Source organism: Polyodon spathula, chromosome 42 (genome assembly GCF_017654505.1).
Source record: "Polyodon spathula isolate WHYD16114869_AA chromosome 42, ASM1765450v1, whole genome shotgun sequence".
Lineage (NCBI taxonomy): Eukaryota > Metazoa > Chordata > Actinopteri > Acipenseriformes > Polyodontidae > Polyodon > Polyodon spathula.
The window spans coordinates 2,467,685-2,478,837 of NC_054575.1; the positions used below are offsets into that span (position 1 = coordinate 2,467,685).

The 11,153-nt window shown below is 47.8% G+C and overlaps 1 protein-coding gene across 1 annotated transcript; it reads right to left on the minus strand.

Moving 5' to 3' along the window:
* Positions 1-3,205: 3,205 nt before the first annotated feature.
* Positions 3,206-7,801, minus strand: irf9 (interferon regulatory factor 9). The gene is made up of 7 exons (XM_041236743.1): positions 7,566-7,801; positions 6,779-6,977; positions 5,292-5,485; positions 4,872-4,959; positions 4,661-4,714; positions 4,088-4,468; positions 3,206-3,237 (listed from the first exon to the last, which is right to left on the minus strand). Exons 1-7 carry the CDS (start codon positions 7,743-7,745, stop codon positions 3,206-3,208), a joined length of 1,128 nt encoding a protein of 375 aa, XP_041092677.1. The 5' UTR covers positions 7,746-7,801.
* Positions 7,802-11,153: the final 3,352 nt, after the last annotated feature.

An 11,153-nucleotide genomic window follows, 5' to 3' on the forward strand; every position in this document is an offset into this window, starting at 1 on the left:
ATGGTGCGCCGCTTATCGGTCGGAAGATTAAAAGTCAACAAGTAATTAAAATGTCTCTGATTAGTAAAACAATAATTAGCGATTCCTAATAGACTCGTCACAGATGATTCAGTGATAGTGTGGTATTGTGTGAGCCTGGAGGGAACATCGGCGTGTTTTAAAACTCAAAACTGGCACACATTGCCAAATAATTCATAGGACTAATTAAATAATTTATAACGTATCTATCTAATCTGGGGGAGGGAAAGGGGGTGTCTGATTCTTGTATTAAATACAGGCGTGGTTTAATATTGAAGGTGACCTTTCATTGCTGTCTAATGGAACATATCAGAGCTGTAAAAAAAAAATCAATAAATCAATAAATCAATAAATCAATAAAGAATTGCCCTTTGCACTGAGCTGAGGCTTTCACTGTATCCCTGCCTTGCACTGTATGTGAATTCAAACACGTTCTTCACACTGACGTCAAGTGGCTGCGTGTCTGAATATATTCAAACAGGTGTGTGCAATAGCACTCCCTTATCTTGCAGCGGCTGCACCTGTGCTATAAATAGCTGTGTCTCTGGGCAACTGTTTTTACCTCTCAGCAGAGCTCATAACACTGATAGTAGCGTCAAACTGAACAGGCTTGTGGGGCTCTGTCTGTTTGTCTGTCTGTCTGTCTTAGACCAGGAACTAGGACTGACAGTCAGACGTCGAAATTAACTTTGCGACGAGAAAAGTCTCAACATCATTTGTTGTGTTTTGTCTCCTTTCATTCCTAAAAGAAAACAAACACAAACAGCAGGAAGGAAGGATTTTCTTAAAATCTGGGTTTCATAAGAGCTGGATATATTTTATTTAAAGTGCATAATATATACAATACAAACAATAACAATAATATTAATCATAATAAAGGAAAATCACACCAGCGTTACATTTCAAGTTTGAGACAGTTCAGTTCTACCGTACAATAAAAATAAAAATAATAATAATAACAATAGACAATTTTTGTGCCATGCGAGACCTCACAGGCACATGCTGTACTCGCACAGAGCCGTTTAACCCCCTGGACCTCTCAGAAACTACATTTCCCATCATCCTCCCGCTCGCATATGTAACCGAGATGGATTTACCAGCGAGCAAGGTAAAGAGAGGTCCAGGCGGGTACACGGGGAAGGAAGCCTTCTTGGGAGACAGCGGAATGCAATTTGAAAGTGATCAAAATGTATAAAAATAAAAACTAAAAAAAAATAAAAATAAAAATAAAAAGATCACATTTTAAAACTAGAGATAGAACAGAAGATTAGCTAGGTTGTCTTCCACGTTACTGTAGCTGTTATGACAAACTCCCTTCTATTGCAGATCGATGCGTTTAATACACAGAAACATCAATGCATGGAGATCTAGTTCAATTGTCGCACATTACGAGTGACAGTACTCATTATTATAGCCTGTCCTGCATAGGGATAGAACAGCTCCCAACTGTCACACATTACGAGTGACAGTCCTCATTACTGTAGCTGTGCACCTCTACATAAGGAATTGACAGCTCCCAAGTGCCACACACTGTGAGTGACCATTACTGAATACAGCTCCCCCACGCACACACAGACTAACACACACACACACACACACACACACCACACACACACACACAGTCAGCGATGGTGTGTTTTCCAAAGGTGTTTGCTCAGAGTCCGTGAGTGGCCCGCTAGTCCGCCATCCAGACCCCCCCCCCCACCCACCCCACACCTTCTCTAATTAGCCAATCAGGCCCGGCTGACTGACAAGCCTCGCAACAGTGTTTGGGGACGAAGTGCAAGCCCATTGTAAACGGGACGGGAGAGGGAGCAGTCTGACCGGACGGCCGAGGAAAAAGCCACGGTGCCCCGCTGAATCGATCCCACAAATGCATTCGCCTTTCTGGGACCGTCTGCCTATTTATCCCCAATTAAACGCCATCCAGGTGAGTCTCTAATTGATCCAGGTTTTTCGGATTTCGGTCGACTGGCCCATGCCGGCCTACCTTTTTAGGTTTCGCCAGTTTCTGGCGACTTAGCTTAAGCCTGGGTGTTTATTTGAGTCCTGACCGGATCGCACTAGTCAAAAAACCACGGTGACCGCTGAATCGCTTCAAATGCAATCGAGGGTCTAAGCCCTATTGGCCGTACACTTATAACTACGGTGGTTAAGTTCTCGTAAATCCAGTGTGTCCGCAGGCACCGGCCAGAAACCGGTCAAATGGCTTGTAGTGAACCCCGAATGCGTCTACCCCCCCCCCCGGAGACAGAGAAGAAAAGAAAAAGACTCAGGAAATGAAAGTAAGCGACCAAACCAGCCAGCGCAAACTCAGGCAAAATCTGCGTGTCAATTTTCCCAGTCAAGCGAATCAGAAGCAAAGAGAGGGTGCTCCCAGATTGGGATTGGCTGATTAGAAGATTCCACAGACGTCAAGGGCAGTTTCTCACACAGGCGATTCGCTGGCCAGGTCTTTGCCAAGGATTCACGGAACGACATCACTTCCTCCAGCTGCTGGCGGGCCCACGGCAGCTCCACCTACAGGAAGTGACATCACAACACATTTTAAACAACACTGAATGTAATTTAATGCAGACAGACAGACAGCGGCACTGCAGTGGGTCTGTATTACACTACAATGGTAGCACAAGTATAGGGCAGCTGCAATGGGGCGAGGCTGGTAGAATGGGACCACAGTGTGCTGACTATACCCTCAATGATCTTCAATGGCAATGCAGACAGACAGTGGCACTGCAGTGGGTCTGTATTTCACTACAATGGTAGCACAAGTATAGGGCAGCTGCAATGGGGTGAGGCTGGTAGAATGGGACCACAGTGTGCTCACTATACCCTCAATGATCTTCAATGGCAATGCAGACAGACAGTGGCACTGCAATGGGTCTGTATTACACTACAATGGTAGCACAAGTATAGGGCAGCTGCAATGGGGTGAGGCTGGTAGAATGGGACCACAGTGTGCTCACTATACCCTCAATGATCTTCAATGTCAATGCAGACAGAGACACTTGCATTGCTCTCTCACTCACCTAGCTTGCAGGACTGGACATGACACTACTGTTGATGAGTTGTCAGTCCACAGGTTCTTTGCGGGGATTACTAGCAACAGGGGTCACCCTGAAAGGAGGAGGCTTTGTGTCCCAGTGAAACCGTCAGCTCTGTAACCGACGGGTGAGTGACCATTCACTCATGTTTGGCGTCGAAGATACACCGTCAGCTCTGTAACAGAATAATGAGTGACCATTCACTCAACACAGCTCCCAACCGTCACACATTATCAGTGACCATTCACTTAACACAGCTCCCAACTGTCACACATTATCAGTGACCATTCACTCAACACAGCTGCCAACTGTCACACATTATCAGTGACCATTCACTCAACACAGCTCCCAACCGTCACACATTATCAGTGACCATTCACTCAACACAGCTCCCAACCGTCACACATTATCAGTGACCATTCACTCAACACAGCTCCCAACCGTCACACATTATCAGTGACCATTCACTCAACACAGCTCCCAACCGTCACACATTATCAGTGACCATTCACTCCACAGAGCTGCCAACTGTCACACATTATCAGTGACCATTCACTCCACACAGCTGCCAACTGTCACACATTATCAGTGACCATTCACTCAACACAGCTCCCAACCGTCACACATTATCAGTGACCATTCACTCAACACAGCTCCCAACCGTCACACATTATCAGTGACCATTCACTCAACACAGCTGCCAACCGTCACACATTATCAGTGACCATTCACTCAACAGAGCTGCCAACTGTCACACATTATCAGTGACCATTCACTCAACACAGCTCCCAACCGTCACACATTATCAGTGACCATTCACTCAACACAGCTCCCAACCGTCACACATTATCAGTGACCATTCACTCAACACAGCTCCCAACCGTCACACATTATCAGTGACATCATCAACACAGCTCCCAACCGTCACACATTATCAGTGACCATTCACTCAACACAGCTCCCAACCGTCACACATTATCAGTGACAGCCTGTAGAAACGATTAACCCTTCGCTCACCGACTCACCCTGGCTGAAGCGCTTCTTGTCGAACAGCTGCACCAGCTCCTCTTGCCGGTCCAGTTTGTTTGGCCGGTCGTGGTGGGGCGCCCCGGGGCCACTCCAGAAGACCCTGCCCTGACACAGCCTGTGAATAAAGAGGCCGCTGGGGGTGCAGGCCAGCATGACCCCCCTCTCCAGGAAAGGCAGGAGGCTGGCGAGAGCCTGGCTCTGAGCGGGGTTAGACAGGCTGTCGGCTGGGGGCAGCCACACCCTCTCCATGGATGAGGGGGGGCAGGAGAGGGGGCACCCGGGGGGCCGGGACGAGATCTTCACATCTTTACCCATGATCTGCCGCTGGGACACCTCCAGACCCGCGTAGAATATGGTGATCAGCATTGAGGGGAGAGCTGAGAGAGGAGAGAGAGGGGGAGAGGGAGAGGAGAGGGGGGAGGAGAGAGAGCAGAGAGGAGAGAGAGAGAGGAGATGAGAGGGGATAGGAGAGGGGAGAGATGTTCAGTACAATTCCCAACTGTCACATATTTCGAGTGATCATTAGTTAATGATCTTAAGTGAAGATTAGTAAATACTACCTCCCTCACCTGTGCTGGGGGGGGTTGTCTCAATGGTGAAGTTCAGCTGAATCTCATTGAGTGCTGAGGAGCGAAACAGAGAGAGAGAGAGAGAGAGTCAGAGAGAGAGAGAGAGAGAGAGAGAGAGAGATAGAGAGAGGAGAGAGACACAGAGAGAGACACACAGAAGACACACACAGCACAACACACACACACCACACACACAGGGGTATGAACTCACGCGAGTGCTGCTGTGTTTTGTAGGGCGCTGCTACAGATTGGCTCGTCTGCTTCTCAAAGTTGCTGTCACCCATGACTGACTCCACCTGCTGGAGGGAGGGGGAAATATTACGTGCTAGTGGTGAAATTAATACTGTGGTACACACACTGACACACACACACTGACACACACACACTGTGACGATGTTGTTGTGATGGTTGTGTCACACTGACACACACACTGACACACACACACACACACACACACTGACACACACACCACACGACACTGACACACACACACACACACACACACTGACACACACACACACTGACACACACACTGACACACACACACTGACACACACACACTGATACACACACACACTGACACACACACACTGACACACACACACTGATAGACACACACAGTCTTCTTTACCAGTATAACAGGCTGCACCACGACTGCAGGACTCTCAGTTTTCTTCTCCTCTTCTCCTCCTCCCCCCCTCTTCCTCCTCCTCCTCTCCTCCTCCTCCACCTCCTCCTCCTCCTCCTCCTCCTCCTCCCATCCACTCTGCGGCTCGCTCTTCACTCTCCTCCTCTTCATCCCCCTCTCTCCCGAATCCCGGGGCCCTGTATACATGAAAATAAAAAAAACATTTAAAACAGCCTGCTGGTAACCGTGACGACACACAAACGTCACGAAGGCTCCCAGTGGCCGCACAGCCCAATGACAGGTCGAGTTTACTAAAGACGCTGGCTGATCTAGCCTGTGTTGCACGTGTCTATGGCAGCGCAGCTCCTGAACTCAGTCAAAGCAACACAGACTGAGCAAAAACAATGTAATACAGCCCAGCCCAGCGCATTGCAGTTAAAGAACTACAGCTCCCAGCATCCCTCACCATTGCCTCGGGTGCAGAGGCATGCTGGGAGCTGTAGTCCTAGCCAGGGCTGGACCGATTCACAATGCAATGACTACGGCAGCGCAGCTAGAACTGAAGAGCAGCTCCTGGACTTGCAGTCAAAGCCACGCAGACCGATGAATAAAATATAAAGCACAGCGATCGAGTCGCTGCATGAAGAGAAGCGCTCAGATTGGTTGCAGATCTCTCTGGAAGATAAATGGGGCAGTAAAGCTGCATTCTGCGGTCTGTTCTTGATTTTGACGCCTGAGTTTCCGTGTGTGTGTGTGTGTTTTTTTTTTCTTTCGATATCGTATTTGTGTCTCTACACCAACGCGCCTGTGCATTAAAACGACAAATAAATGCACCGAATAAATGCATGAACTGTTTTAACACTAGAACCGCCATATTTATGAACATCGTACAGCGAGTTTACATTGTAAATTAAGCACATATACATGAAAAACTGTCATAAAATAAATTTCGCGCAATAATTTTCTGTGTACGCAGGTGTAGTGATCCTTATGCAGGCACAGAATTACAAAACACAAATAACTAGTTATCAAAACGATAGCATAAAACCAAAATATAACGTTTAGCATCATTCCCGGTGGTCGCTGATTTGTGCAGAGAGCAATTTTTTTTTTACACCTGTAACTAGTGTAGCTATATCACACTGCATCGTGATATATAACAAATATTTAATAACACTGAAGAACAAACATTGTACACATAATTCTCTCTCTCTCCCCCCCCTCTCTCTCTCCTCTCTCTCTCTCCCCCTCCCTCTCTCTCTCTCTCTCCTCTCTCCGTCCTCTCTCCCCTCCCCTCCCTCCCCCACTCTCTCTCTCTTCCCCCTCTCTCTCTCTCTCTCTCTCTCCCTCTCTCTCTCTCTCTCCCCTCTCTCTCTCTCTCCCCCCCCGCTCCCCCCTCTCCCGGAGTTCCCCCTCCATATTTCTCCGCGAGGGGGGACGAGAAGCGATATATAATAATAATCTTTTATATATTTAATAATAATCTTTACCGTGCGCTGGCGTTTTGCTTTGCTCTGATACCGGCACTATCCGGTACACCTTGTACGGTTCGGAGATGTCCAGCTGGGACCGTCCCGGGACCTCCTCGAATTCAGAGCTCTTGTTCAGGGCGCAGCGCAGTCGAGTTTTCCACGTGGCGGGCTGTTCCATCTCCCCAGGCTTCAGCTTCCCCTTGTACACTGCCCAGGCCTGCCAACGAAGGGTTAAAACACGCCTGAGCACAGAGACCAACCCACACTGAAATGAACACAGCTCCCAACCGTCACACATTATCAGTGACCATTCACTCAACACAGCTCCCAACCGTCACACATTATCAGTGACCATTCACTCAACACAGCTCCCAACCGTCACACATTATCAGTGACCATTCACTCAACACAGCTCCCAACCGTCACACATTATCAGTGACCATTCACTCAACACAGCTCCCAACCGTCACACATTATCAGTGACCATTCACTCAACACAGCTCCCAACCGTCACACATTATCAGTGACCATTCACTCCACACAGCTCCCAACCGTCACACATTATCAGTGACCATTCACTCAACACAGCTCCCAACCGTCACACATTATCAGTGACCATTCACTCAACACAGCTCCCAACCGTCACACATTATCAGTGACCATTCACTCAACACAGCTCCCAACCGTCACACATTATCAGTGACCATTCACTCAACACAGCTCCCAACCGTCACACATTATCAGTGACCATTCACTCAACACAGCTCCCAACCGTCACACATTATCAGTGACATCACTGTCTCACCCTGAAGATGGCCGCGTCCTCGTCGGATCTGAAGTCCTGTTTTCCCGCGTGTTTCCAGGGGATTCTGAACATGGTTTTGTTCGGGTCGTCCCAGACCAGCCCGGCGTACTTCTCGCTGCTCACCTGATCCACAATCCACTGCTTCAGCTTGCGAGTGGAACGGATTCGCCTTGTTGCCATGGCCAAACACACACACACACACACACACACACACACACACACACACACACGCACACACACGCACACACACGCGAGATTGAGAGATGTGAGTAGGGGGGGGAGGTGGAGATGTAATAGGCAGCTGCCAACCGTCACACATTGACTCAACACAGTTTCCATATGTCACACACAGAGATGGAGAGAGGGAGATAAAGACAGGGAGAGATAGAGACCTCATTCTATACAGTCACTGTGGGCAACTGAAGCTAACCGCACAATGAAGCTAATAATAATAATAATAATAATAATAACAATGGGAGGGAGGGAGAGTATGAGTCACACTGGTACAGACCCATTATTGACAATGCTATGGCAGGTGTTTTTTTTTTTAGGGTGTTCTGCATATTCTTAAGTGGGGCAAATGTTATAGTCCAGGCGATATTTACAAACCAAACTCAAAAAGCGCTGACAGTAAGACTTATTTGAACTGTGTACTGGAATTAAAAGAGAGAGGGAGGGGGAAGGGAGAGAGAGAGAGAGGGAGGGAGAGAGAGAGGAGAGAGAGAGAGAGAGAGGAGAGAGAGAGAGAGGGAGAGGAGAGAGAGAGGAGAGAGGCGAGAGACGAGTGGGAGAGAGAGAGGATACTCCGAGGGGAGAGGAGACAGGAAGGGAGGATGGGATAGAGGTCCATCTGAACCTACACCTCTCTCTCTGAGCCTCTCCCAGCACTCCCCCACCCTTCCCCCATACCTGGAGATTTCACCATTAAAAGTTTTTATGACAGTCCTCTCAATAACTCCGTCGATCACGATCCAGTCCTGCTTTCACTAGGAGTTTAATAATCAGACTCCCGCTGCACAGCAGTGTGATCCAGTCCTGCTTTCACTAGGAGTTTAATAATCAGACTCCCGCTGCACAGCAGTGTGATCCAGTCCTGCTTTCACTAGGAGTTTAATAATCAGACTCCCGCTGCACAGCAGTGTGATCCAGTCCTGCTTTCACTAGGAGTTTAATAATCAGACTCCCGCTGCACAGCAGTGTGATCCAGTCCTGCTTTCACTAGGAGTTTAATAATCAGACACACCTGAGATTGTCAGCTAGACACACTGGGGGCTGATCAAGCTGGCAGTGAAACCTGGACTGGATCACACTGCTGTGGAATAAAATTATTTCACCCCAGCTCCATTCAATAGCGTCTGGCACAGAGAATAAAGGACACGAGTTAAAACGATCACATCCTGTTTTTGTCAGTCCCTCAGAAGGGTTACAGCAGGGCTTCTCAACCCGGGTCCCGGGACCCCTCTGCTGTGGCTGCTGGTTTCCATTCAAACCGACTCTCAATCACTGAACCAGACCCTCCATTGAACTGGTCATCTGCTTAATTAGACCTTTCCACTTGTTTTCAGCTCTTGAACAGTTTGCATATTTCAAGTTAGCTGTAACATTTGACAAATAACTTGAACTGCAGCTGTCAAAAGGTCTTCAGTTCAGTGGAGGGTCTGGTTCAGAGATTGAGAGTCTGTTTGAATGGAAAGCAGCAGCCACAGCAGCGGGGTCCCGGGACCAGGGTTGAGAAGCGCTGGGTTAGCAGGAAATAGATCGATAGATATGGATACGAGAAAAGGGCAGACAGACAGACAGAAAGACACACAGACACACAGACAAACACTGCGATAACTTTACATACAAAGTTCTGAAGTTCCGCATACATTAAATTAAACGCCGATATGCAAACACACATAAGAACATAAAATCAATTAAAAAAAAGAATACATTGATATATGAACTCACATATAATATGCAGAGCATTACAATACAAACGTACGCATAATATATATATATATATATATATATATATATATATATATATATAATATATATATAATATATATATATATAATAAATTCATCGTTAATTCAGCTTACCTTAAGTGTAACGAAGCAAAATCCAATTCTTACTTTTTTTTTATCGGTGTGTAACTTCTCCACATTTTGTTTGTCATAGGACCAAACAGTATAATAATACCGTATAATACTAATATAAGATAATAAAATAAATAATAATATATAATATTACCCGGAATCACGGTATCTTGGGCCTTGCACATAGAAATTAAACCATTTACAATCTCAAAACATGTAGCAAAACAAAAAAAAAAAACAAATTAATGTAAAAATGAATTCACAAGATAAGTAAAAGCACGTATTTATTTTTATAATACGCCAGAAACGAAACTAAGCGGGTTTTGCTTTCCTTCCCAATAACGCCCCAGCGCCCTGCTTTCGCTATCGCGCCGCGCTATCTGTACAGTCGCGCTGTCTTTATGGCGCTGCGTGTCTCTCTGTCCAGGGACGCTCCTTTTCCCAGAAATCACATGACCTCCGCAGAAGAGCCTGCCCCGCTGTCTCTCTGATCCTGACTAGTGCACGGCGCGACGGCGGCCCCCTCTCCTCGGGGGGGGAGGGGGGGGGGGGGGGGGGGGGGGGGGGGGGGGGGGAGCAGGGAGAGGAGAGGGGGAGGGAGAGGGGGGGGGAGAGAGAGGAGGAGGGAGAGGGGGGGGGGGAGAGGAAAGATGAGAGGGAGGTGAGGGGAGAGAGAGGGAAGAAAGGATCTCGGGAGAGAGGGGAGAGGCTAGAGGAGAGAGGGGGGGGGAGAGGGGAGGGGGGGGGAGGGAGGGGGGAGAGAGGAGAGGAGAGAGAGAGAGAGAGGGGAGAGAGGAGAGGAGGGGAGGAGAGAGGGGGAGAGAGGACAGGAAGAGCGGGGATGGGGGAGGGGGAGGGAGAGAGAGGGGAGACGACTTACACCCTGGGGAGAGAATCTCACCCCTGGAGAAAGGGGGAGCAGGGGACGGGAGGGGATCCCCTCAACCCCCTCCTCTCTTACCCCCTCTCCCACTCACCAGAGGAGGGAGGAGGGAGAGGGGAGGGGAGGAGAGAAGGGACGAGGGGAGCTGTAGATAGGGGACCTCTTCCTCCACCCCTTTTACTTTCTCGAAGGAGGGGGAGGGGATTCGGGGGAGAGAGGGGGGAGTCTCGGCGAGGCAGGGAGGGAGAGTGGGGAGGAGAGAGGAGGGGGAGAGGGGGGGTTCTCAATAGTTCAATACAGCAAAACATGATTAGAACTTTTTTTCGACTTTTGTGACATTTGTTAGTTTTAGAGTTTTTGTTTGTTTTGTTTTGTTTGTTTGTTATTAGCCTGCTTTTTTGATGTTATAAATGACGTTATAGAAATACCCAATGAAGAAAAGTAATCGATGAACTGAAAACCCCACTTCCTAATTAGCTAGTAGTGAGTTTTCAGTGTATCAAACGCACACGTAAAGTATAGAATTTATAATGAAATCAATTTGACACAGTATCATAGATATTGTGTATTATACATTAATATATAGACTCTCTCTGGCAGTATCATAGATATTGTGTATTATAT

Bases quoted from the DNA above. Each gene is read 5' to 3' on its own strand.
- irf9 (XM_041236743.1), bottom strand. From the start codon at position 7,745: ATGGCAACAAGGCGAATCCGTTCCACTCGCAAGCTGAAGCAGTGGATT. The intron at 6,978-7,565 runs GTGAGACAGTGA...CTTCGTTGGCAG, and splicing joins AGGACGCGGCCATCTTCAGG to GCCTGGGCAGTGTACAAGGG. The intron at 5,486-6,778 runs GTAAAGATTATT...TCATGTATACAG, and splicing joins AAGCAAAACGCCAGCGCACG to GGCCCCGGGATTCGGGAGAG.